This window comes from Mustela lutreola, chromosome 1, assembly GCF_030435805.1.
Source record: "Mustela lutreola isolate mMusLut2 chromosome 1, mMusLut2.pri, whole genome shotgun sequence".
NCBI lineage: Eukaryota > Metazoa > Chordata > Mammalia > Carnivora > Mustelidae > Mustela > Mustela lutreola.
The window spans coordinates 244,728,199-244,747,608 of NC_081290.1; the positions used below are offsets into that span (position 1 = coordinate 244,728,199).

The 19,410-nt window shown below is 38.3% G+C and overlaps 1 protein-coding gene across 1 annotated transcript in view; it reads left to right on the top strand.

The window, feature by feature from the left end:
• PDE3B (phosphodiesterase 3B) overlaps nucleotides 1-19,410 on the top strand; it is a 182,370-nt gene that overhangs the window by 108,778 nt on the left and 54,182 nt on the right. The window contains exons 2-3 of the mRNA XM_059136918.1: nucleotides 6,004-6,054; nucleotides 17,666-17,914. Coding sequence (XP_058992901.1) covers nucleotides 6,004-6,054; nucleotides 17,666-17,914 — 300 coding nt within the window. The remainder of the gene's footprint in view (nucleotides 1-6,003; nucleotides 6,055-17,665; nucleotides 17,915-19,410) is intronic.

The following is a 19,410-nucleotide window of genomic DNA, read 5'->3' on the forward strand; positions in this document are numbered from 1 at the left end:
AAGCATTATGTTCTTGTATAGAAAGATTCTGTTGGTTTTTCAAAACGATTATTAGGTTTTGTTGGAATATGACCTAAACGTTTCCATGGCTTCCTATTATCATTATTTGGTGAAGTTTCAAAGTGGAAAACAGAGGAATATAGGGTAAATGAATACAAGTCTAAAAAAAATTAGCTTTTAGATAGTCACTTTTTTTTTTTTTTAAGATTTTTTATTTATTTAATTTATTTGTCAGAGAGAGAGAGAATGAGAGCAAGCACAGGCAGACAGAGTGGCAGGCAGGGTCAGAGGGAGAAGCAGGCTCCCTGCCAAGCAAGGAGCCCGATGTGGGACTCGATCCCAGGACGCTGGGATCATGACCTGAGCTGAAGGCAGCTGCTTAACCAACTGAGCCACCCAGGCGTCCCTAGATAGTCACTTTTATATGTTCTAGTAATATGTTCATTTTTTAGGTTTGTGTGGTATTTGCATTAAATTGTATTCCATTTGCATTAGAGACTTTTTTTTTTTTTAAGATTTTATTTATTCATTTGAGAGAGCACAAGCAGGAGGAGAGGCAGAGAGGGGGAGAGAGAGAAGCAGACCCCCTGCTGAGCTGGGAGCTCAACTTGGGGCTCCATTCCAGGACTTGGAGATCATGACCTGAGCCACCCAGGCACCCCTGGAGTCTTGTTCTTGATCTAGGCTGAGCATTAATTCTCAGTTATCTGTTTCTATTTTTATCAATACCTTAAGCTTTAGGAAACCAACTTTGAGCCATTTCTTTTTTTGATTGGAGATATAGTGCAACACAATGAAAAGAATGGAAACTTTAATAGATGCAAACAATAATATTCCAGTGACGTAAAAATACTTCAGTTAAGATAACTGAAGAGTTAAAGAGTAAAGAGTAACACAGGCCTTAGGGCATCTGCCCAGCTTTTAAGAAAATAATAGCTATTACGATGAGGATGATGAGATCTCTGTGGAAGTCAGATTTAATCTAATATTTCATAATTGTGAAATATATGTAAAGTATATAGATTCCTTTTTCCCTCTAAATATTCCAGACCACTGATGAACAAGTGATTTATAGATCATAATCTGATAAATAATGGCTAATACTCCATTACTGTTTCCTAGTTTAAATTTTATCTAAATCCTATTATTATAGAGCCATTGAGCAGTATCTTTCTTAAGGATTTTGAGTATCTCTCAATCTATCCTGTATTATTAGTTCTGCTACTGTCCTGGATCGTTCCTATCAGGTATAGACAAGCTCTAGAACCTAGAGATTTTGTTAACCATGTCAACGACGACAAAAAGTATTATCCCCACATTCTTTTCCAACCTTTATCCCATTTCGTTCTTGCCACTTACAGCACAATTTCTCGAGTTTTCACTAGTCACTGTCTTCACTTCTTTACCTTCCTAAATTCTTAGTTTTTAATTAAAGCTACAAAATACTTACAAAATATGCATAAAGTATAGATGAAGGATAACAAACACCAGCTACTCTCCGTTACCATTGATTTTGAACATTACTGGTAACTTTCAAGTTCCTTGTATGCCATGCCTGGCTCCAGTTTCCTTCTCTTATCTCTTAGAAACAATCACCATCCTGAATTTCTTAGAGTTTCCTATATATTTATATTCCTGGAAAGTAATTATTTTAATATATATTCTATATGATATAAATATATATGATATATATCTTATTTATATTCCTGAAAGTAATTATTTTAAAAGTATATTTTACTTTCCTGAAAAGTAAATATTCTACGGGTATCAAATTATACTGTGTGTATTCTTCTGTGACTGTCCTCTGTTTCTGGGATTAATTTATGTAGTATGTAGCGGTACTTCATTTATTTTCGCCGTTGTATTCCATGGTATGAATATACCAGTGTCCCCATCTTGTTACAGACAGGTGGGTTACACTGAGTTTGCTTGCTACCCCGTACAGTGCTGCTTTGTGCATCTAGGTTAAATGGTACAGCAAAGTCCAAGTTTTGGGAAGGTTTTCCTTCTGATCTGTTGTGGATTGATGCTTTTATAAAATGCACTAAAAACATTTCGGCCAATGTTAAATTGCTATAAAAATCCCTAAGCCTGTACTGTTCATTTCTTTATCTTATTGTGGGGCACACTTGGAGTCACACTGCTTTCCTACATTTGTACCTGCAGAATTCCTGGCTCATACATCGTCTGCGACCCAGGCAAAAATTGTGTTTGCTCAAAATCACTAATCGCTAGGTGTTCAGATTAAACAGAATACAGTCTGCTAGCAGTTTATGACTTTCACTGTATGTTTTTTCAGTTGCTAACCTGCAGGGGATTTCAGACAAAGGCCTCCAAGAGCAGTTGGAGTAGGGCGTCCATAACCTCTCATGTTGCTGCAGCTTCTAAGCAGGCAAACCTTCAACACGGTGCACTCAGACCATAAGTTAATGGTGTTTCTCTCAGCAAGAAGCCGGATGACTTTATGTCCCTATTTCTCAGCCTTATTTTTATTATCATTCCCTTCCCAATGGCCATTGTAGACATTTTTTCCCCTCAAATCATTCTTCCTCCTCCATGAAATTTCAGTACTGTAGATTGACAGTCTCTCTGCTTCTGTACCTGTGATGTTTGGAGACCTACAATCATTTTATTATTTTTAAGATTTGTGTGTGTGTGTCCTAAGAACCAGTTTTCACCTGCTTGGGAGTGATAGCACTAACTTAAGAATGCATAATATGAATAGAGGTCTGGTTCTGGCAGTAGACTACAAGCATTTAAGAAGATAGTATTTAATTATAGTTGAATGAAATGGGGAGCAAGGAAGACTCCGTGTTAAGAAACTGTCCTAATGAAAATAGGCTTGATTTAGCAAAAGATCAGCTTCTATGTAGACCCATGAATTGGAAAAGTGAGGACTAGGCATTTGTCACTGTTTAATGACATACTTTGTAGAAGACATGTGGAAGTATGGATTGGAGGACAGTAGTTAGGCAAGTTTGCAGATTTAGAATGCAAATTAGTGATTTGATGCATATCTCCTAGGTAATGTTTGGTGACCGATCATGTGGCTCTGACTTCACACCTGTCTGTCCTGTGCTTTTATTGGTGACTTAAGAAAACCTCAGGTTTGGGGTACCTGGGTGGCTCAGTGGGTTAAGCCTCTGCCTTTGGCTCAGTTCATGATCTCATGTTCCTGGGATCGAGCTCCACATTGGGCTCTCTGCTTGGCAGGGAGCCTGCTTCCCCCTCTCTCTCTGCCTGCTGCTCTGTCTGCTTGTGATCTCTCTTTCTCTGTCAAAATAAATGAACAAAATCTTTAAAAAAAAAAAAAAGCAACACCTCAGGTTTACAAATGATGAAAGGAATGGTCACTATGCTAGTTGACATCCTCAATCTCAAAAGAAAAATTAAGGACAGAAGTAAAGTATTGCAGTTGGGTCTAAAATACCAATTGTAGGGATGCCTGGGTTGGCTCAGTTAAGTGTCTGCCTTCAGCTCAGGTCAGTCCTGGGATCAAGACCCATGTAGGACTCCCTGCTCAGCGGGGAGTCTGTTTCTCCCTCTCGCCCTGCTCCCAAGACCCCCTGCCGTGTGTGTGTGTGTGTGTGTGTGTGTGTGTGTGTGTGTGTGTTCGCTCGCTCACTTGCTGTCTCTCTTTCAAATAAATAAATCTTTAAAAATAACAATTGTGTGAGAGTGGACAAAGTGGAACATAGAAATACCAAGTATAAAAGAAACTTAGGGATTTAAGTTATGTTACTCTTAAAAAAAATTTATTTATCTTAGAGAGGGAGAAAGAATGTGGGGATAGAGAGAGAGGGAGAAGCATATTCTGGGTTGAGTTTGGAGTCCTATGCAGGGCTCAATCCCAGGATCCTGAGATCATGACCTGAGCTGAAATCAGGAGTCTGCTGCTTAACTAGCTGAGCCAGCCAGGTGCCCCAAGTTACATTACTTTTAACATGAGTGTTCTGAGAAAGTGATTAACATCTTAAACTGCATTAATTAATGTTTCTAGAATCTAGAATGTATTCTGGTCACATCACAACCTGAAATAATTATGTCAGGATTACACTTAGAGCCATATAAAATACTGCATAAATTTAATGAGTCTACTAATATTCATGAACTACTTTGCATGTAGTTATACCATGTCCATTCTGTGTGTACTGGTCCATGGGTTTTAGATGTAGTTACAGTATGTTGGGATATTCTTTGGGGGAGAAATAGTTTTTTTTTTTTCCGCTAGCAAGAGATGACCTTTTGCAAGGATGTTGACAGGGAGATGGTGATAATGACAACTGACAATCTTTTGAGTGATTAAGGGTGGGTATGTCCTCTAAAATAGGGGTCAGCAAACTGTAGCCCACCGACCAAATCCAGCCAGCAGCCTGTTTTTTTTTTTTTTTTTAAAGATTTTATTTATTTATTTGACAGACAGAGATCACAAGTTTGCAGAGAGGCAGGCAGAGAGAGAGGGGGAAGCAGGCTACCCGCAGAGCAGAAAGCCCAATGCGGGGCTCGATCCCAGGACTCTAGGATCATGACCTGAGCTGAAGGCAGAGGCTTTAACCCACTGAGCCACCCAGGTGCCCCCAGCAGCCTGTTTTTGTAGGGCTTTTCAGATAGGAATGGTTTTCCATTTTAAGCATTGTAAAACAAAAAGATGATGTCGCAGTGACCTTAGGCGGCTTCCGTAGCCTGAAATATTTACTATCTGTCCCTCTATAGAAAAAAAAAAATATGCCAACTCCTGATAAAATATTGGACCAGTGATAGAGTAGATAACCCTTTAAGATCTTGTGCAGACAGGAGACAGAAGACCAAGGATAAAAAACAACACAGATAGTTCACTATTCAGGTGCACCTGGTGGCTCAGTCCATAAGAACATGTGACTCCTGATCTTGCGGTTGTGAGATGGAGCCCCTGTCGGGGGAAGAATTTACTTGGAAAAAAAATAATAGTTCAGTATATAGAAATCAGGTGATTGTATTACAAATTAGGTTTAAATTAGAGAGTAGGAAGCTATGTAGAAAATTGAGATTATTATCAATTTATTTTGGCAAAAGGAGACCTTTTTATTAAAGAGAAATTTATGATTAATTATAGATAGCAGTTATAGATTGCTAAATTAAAGCTAATGTTTTCTCCTTGAGCATAGTGACTGTTGGAAAGAGAAGTGGCCAGAAAGCTTGCCGGGAAGAAAAAGGACAGGAAAATACTAGCCTGGGACCAAGAAGTTATCATGGATAGCCTATAAAGGAGACAAACAGGAAAACGGTCACTAATTATCTACATATCAAAAGGGTTGAGTGTTGCTGTTTATAATCTGTTGCTTTATACTTAATCTAACCTCAAGGACAAGCTTTTTTTTTTTTTTTTTTTTTAAGATTTTATTCATTTATTTGATGGAGAGATCCCACGTAGGCAGAGAGGCAGGCAGAGAGAGAGGGGGAAGCAGGCTCCCCGCTGAGCAGAGAGCCTGATGCAGGACTCATCCCAGGACCCCGAGATCATGACCTGAACCTAAGGCAGAGGTTAACCCACTGAGCCACCCAGGTGCCAAGGACAAGTTTTTTAAATTGCTTTTGCAAGAACTGCCTTATTAGTAATGAAATAGCACCACCTACTGGCGTGGTTTAGAATGATAAGTGATGATCCTTTGAAGATGGTGGGAGGAGGGAGAATGTCTGATGATTTGTAATTCTTCTTGTATTTTTAGTAACTAGGTGTTATTTTGATTTGTATTTTCCTTTTTGTGGTAATGGATATTTTGAAGGTTAATATACCTTATTATAGTGGCTTTATTCTGACAATTTTCTTGATTTCCTAATCACAGAGTATATAATTCATGGAATATTCTTTCTATAGATAATTTTATTCTCACATTTCCAGTTGCCCCCCCCAAACAGTAAGCTGTCTTTTAGGGACCTGTAATTGAAGATGTTCTATTTCCTCTTGACATATATTTGTTTATTTCTGATTTTTAACTAAGTGTTTTATTTTGTTTTGTTTTCCAGATGATTCTTTGGGATTGGGACTTAAAGCAATGGTATAAACTTCATTATCAGGTAAATATAGTAAATATCACTAATGTCTGAAATGAAACTTTTTTTAAATTGAAGTATAGTTGACACATAATGTTAGTTTCAGGGATATTGTAATGAAACTTTTGGCATTTTGTTATTTTTAATTTTTATTTATTCATTTTACATATATATTTTTTTAATTTTAAAAAATATTTTAATTATTTGAGAGAACATGACGGATGGTGGAAAGGGCAGAGGGAGAGGGAGAAGCAGGTACCCTGTGAGCGGGGAGCCAGATACAGGGCTTTGATTCTGGGCTTGATTCTGGGACCCTGGGATCAAGACTTGAGTCTAAGACAGACACTTAGCCAACTGAACCACCCAGGTACCCTGAAACTTTTGATATTTTATGCAAGTTATATTCATGAGATTTCTGTGTCATAAGATTTTCTTTAACTGAACTAAAAGAACTGTCTTCTAGGTAATTTTTAAAAATATATATATTTTAATCATGAGGGGAAGAAGAAAATGATAAGAAACCATACTTGTGTAAGAGTTATTTTTTTAAATGTTGGTAGTATAATCTGGGCTCAGAATAAACAAATAATTCTATACTAAGCATGAGATTTTTTTTTTTCTGATTGTGGGCAACTGATTCACAGAGCGGGGGAAATAGATTAAAGGCCATATATAAGAAGAAGTAAAACATTTGGCAGAATATTTTACTAGGGAAACAAAACACAGTGTTTGGGTTTTTTTTTTTTGTTTTTGGTTTTCGGTAAAATTTCAATTAAATTATACATACAAAAAAGTGCACAACTTCATGAATTTTCACAAACTAAACATTCCACATAACTAATATCCATTTCAAGAAATAGAACTTTACCAGCATTCCAGAAATCTCACTTATGTACCATTCTCGTTATTGACTGTATCCCCAAGGATGATGTCCCCCTGACTGATGTAGGAAAGATGTTAGGGTGGAAAGCAGAAGGCCAAGAAAGAATTCTTGAGACATCTTTGGTGCAAAAAGGCAATTTTATTATAAAGCATGGGGATAGGACCTGTGGGCAGAAAGAACTATACTGGGGTCATGAGGAGTGGCCCATTGTATACTTCCACGTTGGGAGGGGTTGGGGTAGTCTAAGTCTCTAAGGAATTTTGAAAGCAAGGTTTCCAGGACCTTGAGGGGGCTAGCTGTTGTTAGGAAAAGGTCACGTATTATCATCTAATAAAACCTTAGTCATGAGACCCTTCAGATGTATATTGGTGCGATATATGCTGGGGGGTTTAGAGATAAAAGAAATTTCCAAGGAATTTTTATATGTTAAAGTAGACTTACAGGATGCTGGGGGGTGGGAGGGATAGAGGGTAGGCTAGGATTGCCTTTCACCCTTAGCAAAGTATTAACATCGAGTCAGTTGAGCCCTAGAAGAATGTCACTTTGCCTTTCAAGGATTTGTCAATGGGCTTAGGTAGTAAGGAAATTTAATTTTTCTTCTGCCTTTGCTTATTTATGAACTTTATATATATAAATGGAATCATATAATATATACTTTTAAACTTTTTTGATCACTTAAGTAATATATATTAATATCAGAAGAATTAAAAATAGAAGTATAAGAGAAAAAAGAAGAATCACTCCTAAATACAAGCAGTAACTATGTTAATTATGTTAACTTTTGATGTATATCTTTACAGATCTTTTCCCACTGTATTGAAATGTGTATGCATTCTAGTCTACAAAAAATATGTTATAAATTATGTAGAAATATATATAACATAAATATTAACAAAATAAAAAATTAATGTAAATATTTATATAATTAATTATAAACTATGTTATATATAATATGCTGGTTTGAAACCTCATGGTTTCCACACTAATAGATACACATTAATAAATACCAAATCTCTGTTCTTTATATTTACAGAAACATTATTCTCTTTATTAGATTTATTTAGTTAGTTGTCTCTATCCCAATTTTTGAAAAAAGTGCTTTCTGGCTGTCAGGAAGCAAGAATTTCTATCCCGTTAAACGTCCTGTAATTGGACTAAGAATCAAACTGATATAAGACAGATTAATAGGAGAAAATGAGATTTAATAGGCATCCTTATAGGCAATCCACATAAACGTGAAAATTCCAAAGACAGTCTGGGAAAATAAGGCATATATGTCATTCTCAGCTAAGGACAAAAAGGGGACAGGGGTCTGAGACTTCAGAGGAAAGGAATGTAATTCCCAGGTTGGTTAGAAGAACAGATGTTTGGTCATTAGATGTTTGCCCTGCCATACAGGTGGTTCACTCAGATAGAATTGATCTCTGCTGGGGTGCCTGGCTGGTAGAGCATGTGACCCTGGATCTCAGGGTTGTAGGTTCGAGCCCCACATTGGGTATAGAGATTATGTAATATCCTTAAAAAATTTTTGTCTCTGCTAATAACCTTTATTCGGGGAAAGACCCTCAATTTAGATTCTTTTGTATATTTAAAGGAGGGGCAGAAGTTTTTCTTAAGGCGGCAGGATCTCAAGTGCTTTCAGCTCAAAATAAGACAAATGCCAAAGTGGCACATTCTGGGAGGGCCTGTCTTGAACCCCTTCCCAGCTATTTTCAGTAGTGCCGCTGGCACTCTGGGTGTCTTTTGTTGGGTGTATATCTTAGAGTGGATCGCTGGGTCATTGGGTTTGCATGCATATGTGGAGTCCCAGTAGTTAGCTCTCAGTTTTCCAAGCACTTATATATCAATTTTTACCCATCATCAGCCTTTGAGAGTTCCAGTTGCTCCACATCCTTGTGAACACTTGGTAGAGTCTCTTTTAAATCCTTCTGCTAGCTGTGCAACAGTGTATCATAGTGCTTTTAATACTTGCATTTCACTGATGACTCAGCAGGTTGAGGATCTTTTCATATGTTAATTGGGTGGGGTCTTTATACTGATTTACTTGGTGATCTGTAGGATTTGTTTATGTAGTTTGGAAATGTGTGTGTGTGTGTATATGTGTGTGTGTACACATACAAACGCTATATATGTATGTACATATATACATACAGATTCATAAAAGTGTATATATGTATAAAAGCATATATATATATGTGTGTGTGTATATATATAGAATGTAGCTAAAATGGGTGGGTTTTTTTTTTTTTTCTAAGATTTTATTTATTTGAGGGACACCTGGGTGGTTCAGTGGGTTAAAGCCCCTGCCTTCTGCTCAGGTCATGATCTCAGGGTCCTGGGATCGAGCCCTACCTCGTGCTCTTTGCTTGGCCGGGAGCCTGCTTCCCCCTCTCTGCCTGCCTCTCTGCCTACTTGTGATCTCTGTCTGTCAAATAAATAAATAAAATCTTAAAAAAAACCACAACGATTTATTTGCGAGAGAGAGCATGAGTGGAGAAGGGCAGGCAGAGAGGGAGAAGCAGCTCTCTGCTGAGTGTAGATCTCCATCCCCTACTCCAGGATCATGACCTGTGCCGAAGGCCTATGCTTTACCAACTGAGCCACCCAGGCACCCCAAAATGTGTGTGTGTTTTTTTAAAAAAGTCCTTTCCTAGTCTGATTTATCATGATGTCTTTTGATGAAAATATCACCAATGCTTTCTCTGGATACCTTTTATCAGATTAAGGAAGTTAAAGAAAAATTAAGTAAGTTTCATTCTAATCCTAGTTTACTAAAGACCTTTATTTTTCTCTTTTTAGTCATGAATGGGTGTAGAGTTTTTATCAAATGCTTTTTCTGCATCTATGGAAATTATTCCTAGATTTATTTTTTTCTGTTTATTCTATTAATGTGGTGAATTATATTGTTTAATTCTGTGCCTGTGTTAAACCATTTCCATATTCCCAGAATAAAGCAAATTTGATCAAGATATTTAAAAACTATTATTTTTATTAAAATATTAAAAATTAAAAAATATTTTAAAATATACATGGATATGTGTGTGTGTACACACACACACACACACACACACCCCACTGGATTTCATTTTTTTTTTTAAGATTTTATTTATTTATTTGACAGACAGAGATCACAAGTAGGCCGAGAGGCAGGCAGGCAGAGAGGAGGAAGCAGGCTCCCTGCTGAGCAGAGAGCCTGATGCGGGGCTCCATCCCAGGACCCCGAGATCATGACCTGAGCCGAAGGCAGCGGCTTAACCACTGAGCCACCCAGGTGCCCCTGGATTTCATTTTTTGTTTTGGAATTTTGAATCCATGTTTACGACAAAATTGGCCTATAATTCTTGTTTTTCATAATGTTCTTGGCATGTTTTTGGCATAAAGCTTATAATGGCCTCATAAAATAAAGTGATATATTCACTCTCTGTTACCAAGAAACATTTGGTAGGATTGGTATTCTTTCCTTAATGTTTGCAAGAATGCTGTGGTGAAGCCATCTCAGTTTTGGAGCTTTTTTTATGAACAAATGTTAAATTATGGATTCAGTTTCTTCAGTAATTTTAGGCATGTTCAGTTTTCTGTCTGTTCTTGTAACAGTTGGGTTAGTGGTGCTTTCTAGGAACTCCTTCTTCTGTTGTTCCCTCCAGCCTTGAGACTGCTGGAAGCTCTATTTTACTTTCAAAATAGAAATCTGTTTGACAATTTTTGCCTGCTTTCTCCATCTCAGCTGCTGTTTGCAAATTGGCAAATGCCTTCAGGGGAAAGCAGCTCTGAAGTCAAGCTTGCTGCTTTTTCTTCTCTCTGAGATCCTGCCTGTCTTGCTAACCCTGATGTTTCAGTCTTCCAGCCTCCTGTGACAGAAAGCTCCGCTCCTGATTCTGGCCTCTTAACTGCTCTCTGTTCCGTAGCCTCTCTTCCCTGGGCCCGTTACAAGTCTGTAGCAGAGACCTTGATGGGGAAAGTAGCACAGGGTGGCGGAATCATTTTAATTTATTAACTCTTGAGTTCTTGTTCTTTCAAGGCCGGACTGCTTGACTGTTCTCTGAACAGCCTTGAAATGGGTGCTACTTTTATTTATTTATTTGGCAGAGAGAGATCACAATTAGGCAGAGGGGTAGGGGGAAGCAGGCTCCCCGCTGAGCAGAGAGCCCGATGTGGGGCTTGATCCCAGGACCCTGGGACCATGACCTGAGCTGAAGGCTGAGGCTTAACCCACTGAGCCCCCCAGGTGCCCTACTATTTTTATTTTATTTCAGCTTTTCTAAACTATTCTAGGCAGAAAAGTTCATTTGATATAGCCTCCTTGCTGAAAAATAAGGCAACCCTCTTACGTCACTCGAACATTTCATCACCTATACATTGGGAATAATACCAGTTTCCTCAGAGGGCTGAGGGTTTCTTACAACCCTTGCCTAACAGCAAGAGGTGACCCAGCAGAAGGTGACTCAGGTGGGCTCATTCCTTCCCCAAGATAAAATGAGTGTCCTGCCAGTAACACCAAGTGAGTCTAGTTGGTCTAGCAGGGGGAAACCGGTCAGGAGCTGCACTGACAATAAGAGGTCAAGGGAGGGATTCCTATTCCCTACTGAGCAGGAGACCCCCTTTAACCCAGAGACTGGGATACTGCCATGACATGTGTCTAGTCCTGAAGTTGCTCTTTGTGCCTGTGGCCTGGAGACTCTCTTGCCCCACCGAGAGGTACCAGGTGGCTCAGTGTGAGGAAATTCCTCCTTTCCCTCCCATCTGCTCACCCACGGAAGTAACCAGAAAGGACCAGTGGGAATCCTAGTGGCACCAGAAAACAATCAGGCAGACCGAAATTCCACTGTGGATGCCCAGAAAGCTAAATTGTCACAGCCTGAAAAAGTAGACCAGGACCTGTGTCCTAAATCTAAACAAAAAGACCACCTCCCCATACAAAACATTTAAATAGGACCCAGAGTCTTCTAGGGTAATAGCTAAAATGCTGATGATAAAAGAAAAGAAATCACTTTTCATACCAAGAACCAGGAAAATCACAACTTGAATGAGGAAAAAAACAGTCAATGCTTAACATCAAGATAAATCAGATTTGGGATTATATGACAAATTTTATTTATTTATTTGACAGACAGATCATAAGTAGTAGGCAGAGAGGCAGACAGAGAGAGAGGAGGAAGCAGGCTCCCCGTGGAGCAGAGAGCCCATGTGGGGCTTGATCCCAGGACCCTGGGATCATGACCTGAGCCAAAGGCAGAGGCTTTTAGCCCTCTTAGCCACCCAGGTGCCCCAATCTGACAAGTTTTTTAAGGTTTTATTTCTTTATTTTAGAGAGAGAGCATGAGCAAGGGGAGGAGCAGAGAGAGAGGGACAGGCAGTCTCCCCACTGAGCAGGGAGGCTCATAGGGGCCTCTGAGATCATGACCTGAGCTGAAATCCAGAGTTGGATGCTTAGCCAACTGAGCTATCCTGGTGCCCCCGACAAGAAATTCTAATGCAGCCGTCATAAAAATGTTCTAACAAGCATATAACAAGGAAACAAAATAGAAAATCTCAACCCTAACAAAAAAACAGGCACTTCTCCCCTTTGATTGCACCTCACAGATGCTGTGGTGGTTTTTTTTTTTTTTTTTTGTTATGTTTTGTTTTTAACACATTGAAGGTTTGTAGCAAACCTGCATCAAGCAAGTCTGTTTTTACTGTTTAAGAACAGCATTTGCTCGCTTCATGTTTCTCGGACACATTTTGGTAAGTTAAAATATTTCAAACTTTTTCATCATGACACTTGTTATGGCGATCTGGGATCCGCGATCGTGGATGTTACTATTGTAACATCTGGGGTGCCATGGGTCATGCTCATAAAAGATGGTTAACTTAATAAATACTGTGTGTTCTGACTGATCCGCTGACCAGCTGTTCCCCTATCTCTCTCCCTTCTCTTTGGGCCTCCTTATTTCCCAAGATAGAACAATATTGAAATTCCGTCAGTTAATAACCCTTCAAGGGCTTCTTAGTGGTCAAGTGAGAGCCACATGTCTCTTACTTTAAATGAAAAGCTAGAAATGGGGCGCCTGGGTGGCTCAGTGGGTTAAGCCACTGCCTTCGGCTCAGGTCATGATCCCAGAGTCCTGGGATTGAGTCCTGCATCGGGTTCTCTGCTCAGCAGGGAGCCTGCTTCCCCCTCTCTCTCTCTCTGCCTGCCTTTCTGTCTACTTGTAATCTCTGTCTGTCAAATAAACAAATTAAAAAAAAATTAAAAAAAAAAAAGCTAGAAATGATTAAGCCTTGAGAGGAGGGTGCCTTGAAAGCTAAGAGATAGGTCAAAAGCTAGGCCTCTTGCATCAGACATTGAAGTTGTGAATGCAAAGGAAAAGTTCTTCTTCTTCTTCTTCTTCTTTTTTTTTTTTTTTTAAAGATTTATTTATTTATGTATTTATTTGACAGTGAGAGACAGTGGGAGAGGGAGAAGCAGGATTCCCACTGCCCAGCACGGGGTTCATTCCCAGGACCCTGAGCTGAAGGCAGATGCATAATGACTGAGCCACCCAGGTGCCCCAGTGTTGTGATTTTTAATTTCTAATTTACTTCTAAATACTATTTTTAAAAAGATTTTATTTACTTATTTCACAGAGATCACAGATAGGCAGAGAAAGAGAGAGGAGGAAGCAGGCTTCCTGCTGAGCAGAGAGCCTGATGTGGGGCTTGAGCCCAGGACCCTGGGACCATGACCTGAGCTGAAGACAAAGGCTTTAATCCACTGAGCCACTCAGGTGCCCCCAAAGGAAAAGTTCTTGAAGGAAATGTAAAAGTGCTACTTCAGTGAGCACGTGAATGATAAGAAAGTGAGATAGCTGCTTTGCTGATAGGGAGAAAGTTGTAATGTTCTGGACAGAGGGTCAGACCAGTCACAACACAACATTCCTTTCAGCCAAAGCCTGATCTAGAGCACGGTCCTAACTCTCTCCAATCCTATGAAGGCTGAGAGAGGCGAGGAAGCTGCAGAAGTAGTCTGAAGCCGGCAGAGGTGGGTTCACAAGGTTTAAGGAAGGAAGCCATCTCCAAAACATCAAAGTGCAAATGAGTGCTGATGCAGAAGCTGCAGCAAGTTATCCAGAAGATATCTTCTAAGCTAAGACACTTACTGAAGGTGGTTACACTGAATGACAGATTTTCAAGGTATGTAAGGCAGCCTTCTATTGGGAGAACATGGTACCCAGAACTTCCATGGCCAGAGAGGAGAAGTCAATGCCTGGCTTCAAAGGTTAGACTGAGTTCTCTCACTGGGGCTAATGCAGCTGGTGACTTGACATTGAAGCCAGTGCTCATTTTCTGTTCTGAAAATCCTAGGGTCCTTAAGAATTATGTTAAACGTATTTTGTGCTCTGTAAATGGAACAACAAAGCACATCTGTTTTCAACGGTTTACTGAACATTTTAAGCCCACCTTCAAGACCTCCTCAGGGGAAAAAAAAAGATTCAGATATTAGTGCTCATTGACAATGCACCCGAACACCCAAGAACTCTGATGGAGATGTACAACAAGATTAGTATTTTCGTGCTTGTTAACATAGCATCATTTTGCAGCCCATGGAGTAAGGAATAATTTTGACTTCCAAGTCTCATTATTTAAGAAAGACATTTTGTAAGGCTGTTCCTGCCCCAGATAGTGATTCCTTGGTTGGATCTGGGCAAAGAAAATTGAAAACCTTCTGAAAAGGATTCACAATTCAAGAGGTCGAAATACAAGCATTAACAGAGTTTGAGAGAAGTTGATTCCCACCTTTGTGGATGACTTTGAGGGGCTTGAGATTTAAGTGAAGAAAGTAACTACACGTGTGGTAGAAATAGCAAGAGAAGTACACTTAGAAGTGGGGCCTGAGGATGACTGAATGGCTGCCATCTCGTGGTAAAATCTGAACGTAGGAGGGGTTGCTTCTTACGAAGGAACAAAGGAAAGTGGTTTCAGGAGATAGAATCTGCTCCTGAAGATGCTGTGAGGACTGTTGAAATGACGACAAAGGATTTAGGATATAATATAAACTTGATAAAGCAGTCGCAGGTTTTGAGAGGATTGAATCCAAGTTTAAAAGTTCTCCTGTGCGTAAAATGCTATCAGACAGCATCACAAGCAATAGAGAAACTGTGAAAGGAAGAGTCAGCCGAATGCAGCTAACTTCATTTATTTTAAGAAATTGCCACAGCCCACCCAACCCTTAGCAACCGCCACCTTGATTGGATCAGTCTGCAGCCATCAGCATCACATTCGAGACCCTCCACTAGCAAAAAGATGACGACTTGCTGAAAACTCAGATAATCGTTAGCATTTTTTAGCAATAAAGTATTTTTTTTAGAGGCAGGGAGAGAGTGGAGGGGAAGGGCAGAGAGAGAGAGAGAGAGAGAGAAATTCCTAAGCAGGCTCCACAGTGGGTGTGCAGCCTGACATGGGGCTCGATCTCACAACCCTGAGATCATGACCTGAGTCGAAATCAAGAGTCAGATACTTAACTGACTGAGCCACCCCGGTGGCTAAATGAAGTATTTTTAAATTAAGGTATGTTGGGGCACCTGGGTGGCTCAGTTGTTAAGCTGCTGCCTTTGGCTCAGGTCATGATCCCAGAGGGGTTCCCTGCTCTTCGGGAGGCTTGCTTCTCCCTCTCCCACTCCTCTGCTTGTGTTCCTTCTCTTGCTGTGTCTCTCTCTGTCAAATAAATAAATAAAATCTTAAAAAAAAAATTTAAGGTATATACATTATTTTTTTAAGACATAATGCCATTGCACACATAATAGACTACAGTATATTGTAAACATAACTTTTATATGCACTAGGAAGCCAGAGAATTTATTTGACTTACTTTATTGCACTGTTTGCTCTATTGCAGTGGTCTGGAACCAAACCTGCAACATCTCTGAGGTAGATCTGTAAAAGTTAAAAAAAGAAAGAAATGAAAACTTTGGAACTCAAAAATACAGTAACAGAAATGAAAAATTTGCTGAATGGGCTTAGCAGAGTGGGACGAGAGAGGATGGAATTTGTGAGCTTGAGGATAGAGCAACAGAATTTACCTGATTGGAACAACAGAGAGGAAATAGATGGAAACAATATAACAGGGATGTATTGGACAATAACAAAAGGTCCAAAATTTGTATCAGTGTCTGAGGAGAGAGTGAGTTTAAAAGATTATTTGAAAAAACAGTGGCTGAAAACATGCCCAGATTTTGCACCCACACAAAAAATAAAGTAATCCTACAAATTTGAGAAGCTGAGTGAATCCCAAATATGAAAACCCCTAATAAATCTGCAAGCCATGTCATATTTAAACATTTGAAAACTAAAGACCAAAGAAAATAACTTAAAAGCAACTAGAGAGAAATGACACATGATCTATAGAGGAACACCAGCTTAAATATCAACAGATTTCTCATTTGGAGGTGGGAAAACAGATGCTATTATAGTACAATTTGTGGAGGTAAAGACTTAACCAACATACAGGAGGGCAGTTTTATAGTAATGAACAAATTGTAACTTGTTCATTTACTGTGGTTCAGCAATTCAGTTTTATGGGAAGCTATTTGTTTGAAGTATGCTTAATTATCTATAGTGACATATATAGTGAAGTATTTATTTACAAAGATTAGCAATAGCTGGGCTATCCTCTAGTAAAAGGGAATGTTTTCAAATAAAAGCTAAGACGAAATAATACTTTACAAGAAAAAAAAAAATCCCCAAAGAGCAAAGACATTATTTAGCTAATTATTGTTCTAACTTTCATAACATTTCTTAGTTCTGAAATGTGTTGAGGATACTTAATAAACAGTTTTATGGTGAATTCATTAAATACATTTGATAATTAAGAATTTTAGATAACTCAAATGTAGGTTTAAGGTACAATAAAAGCAACAAAAGTGCATTTAATTCACTGTTGATTATCCATGTGCTCATTTCTATGGGTAATTGAGTTGAACATCAAATATACGTATTTTCAAGAAGTAAAAATCATACCATATGTATACATCAATGAAATATTTATTCTAAATTTTAAAAATATCTTTCCTGGAGCGCCTGGGTGGCTCAGTGGGTTAAAGCCTCTGCCTTCAGCTCAGGTCATGATCTCAGGGTCCTGGGATCGAGCGCCGCAATGGGCTCTCTGCTCAGCAGGGAGCCTGCTTCTTCCTCTTTCTGCCTGCCTCTCTGCCTACTTGTGGTCTCTGTCTGTCAAATAAATAAAATCTTAAAAAAAAAAAAAAAAAAAGCTTTCCTGTCTACTCTTTAAGGCCAAGTGTGACGTTACCACTTCCATGAAGTTGTTGGTGACCATTCAGTTCAAAGTTAATCACTATCTCCTTCAAACTTTGACACCTTTTCCCCTGTATTTTTATCTTCTTATTTTCCATAATATTGATGGTTATGCTGTGGTTTATTGCACTTTGAATATATCCCTCGTGTTTTACATGTATTCTCAGACTAGTCTCATATCAGCCCTTAATGAGGTGGTGGTTGTAATCTCCATTTTACTGTAAAGAAAGTAAAAGGTTCAGATGTTAAATAACTTGCTCAAAATCACACAATTAGGGTTCAAGTGTGGATTTCAGATGCCGAGGTCTTTGCACCAGAGCCTTGTCCCTACACTTGGCTGCCTCGGAAATGTATAAGGTTACCTGAAAGAACCGCTGTGGGTGTACCTTGTATATGTACATAGATTTAAAATACAGTGTTTCTTAAATGTTAGAGCGTTTTCATACAAATCTGTTAATACTACTTTTTTCTTTTCTTTCCTAGAATTCTGGAGGTGGAAGTGGAGTTGATCTTTCCGTGCTAAATGAGGCTCGCAATATGGTGTCAGATCTTCTGGTGGATCCGACCCTTCCCCCACAAGTGATCTCCTCCCTGCGGAGCATCAGTAGCTTGATAGGTGCTTTCTCAGGTTCCTGCAGGCCAAAGATTAACCCTCTCACACCATTTCCTGGATTTTACCCCTGCTCAGAAGTAGAGGACCCAACTGAGAAAGGAGAACGAAAACTTTACAAGGTCAAGATCCAGTAATCAGCCAGCCCTAATTACCACATTTAATATTTTCAAATTAAAACTGCTCCTTTATAGCTCAGATAAAATACAGTTTCAAGGACCAGCTTTTCTGTACAGTATTTTGAGCTGCTTGGGACTTTGGGGGTGGTTGTAAATATCAAATCATTTTAAATGAGTGTTCAGCTTTTATTCTAAATAACTTTGTAGAACCAGCAGTTAAAATTTCATCAGCACAACTATTTATCATTATTGTTATTGTTTTTAAATACAAAACAACACAAATTTAAGTCCAGGCTTGTGTAACAAACTAGTGGTCCTGTCATGTCATTAATCTGTTGTATGATTTAGAATCCAGGAATATTCTTATTGAACCACAAAGAATTGATCATTATAATATTTGTTTTATGAATTACATAGCATTATTTTAAACTTTCACTTTTTTTTTGATCTCTGTTTTGCCCCCTTTACACACACTAGAGATTGGTCTAGCCTAATAGACATTGATTTTTCCATAATTAAATATGGGGTTATTATTTTTTTCCAATATCAGTGCTTCAGAACAGGATTTTCTTTAAGAAATAATAAATACTATTCTAAGTAGGTTTACATTATGCTTGTTCAGAGTGCAATTAAAATTGCTTTATTTGACTAATCAATATCTTTATCAATAACAAATAATAAACTTAATAAGAACATTTTAAAGATTATTCTAGATTTATTTATTCTACAGGTAAAGAAATCAATCAAGAGAAGATAAAATTCAAATCAGTTAATTTTGTTCCTTGTAATGATGTATATAGAACTTTTAAAAAGTTAAATATCATTTTGAAAGGATTTTGATCAGTTAATTTCATTGTGTTCGCAGCATTAGGATGTAGAAATGTTGAAAAATTAAGTCCAATTAGGGCTAAAGTTTGATAATTACTGATCACAAATCTAGACAACAGGTGATTATGTGATGCTTTTATTTATAAGAAATATATACAGTAGCACTTGCCTTATTCTAAATCCAATTAACAATGGTACTTAGTTAGGCATTCTTTTTAGCACTCTGTGTGTGAGAAATAGGTTAATCACAAGTATCTAAAAGTGACAGTAATAAATTCATCAACAAAATAATGCTAATTTATTCTTGAGTTAGTTTTCACTTGGTAAGTTGTTCTTTGTATTTTCTATTGACATTTGATGTTTTCAATAGGTTTTTTCTCTTTTCAATTGCAGTATACTTGACACAAAAATAGTAATTCTTAAAAATCTTAATCAGAAAAATCTTAATATTATCAATATTATGTTTGTCACTATGTTTACTGTGTTTAAAAAAAGTGTACTGGTACATTTTAGAAACATTTTAAATAATACCAATGAAACAGTATGCCTAAGTGCCTCATTTCCTGAACATTCTAGTTAATCAGGCTTGTTTTTGGTACTGGGATCTACTGATAGGAGTAGTCCTAGAAGAATCAGGAAGTAAGCCTTATTTCTTTTCTTTGTGTTCTTTA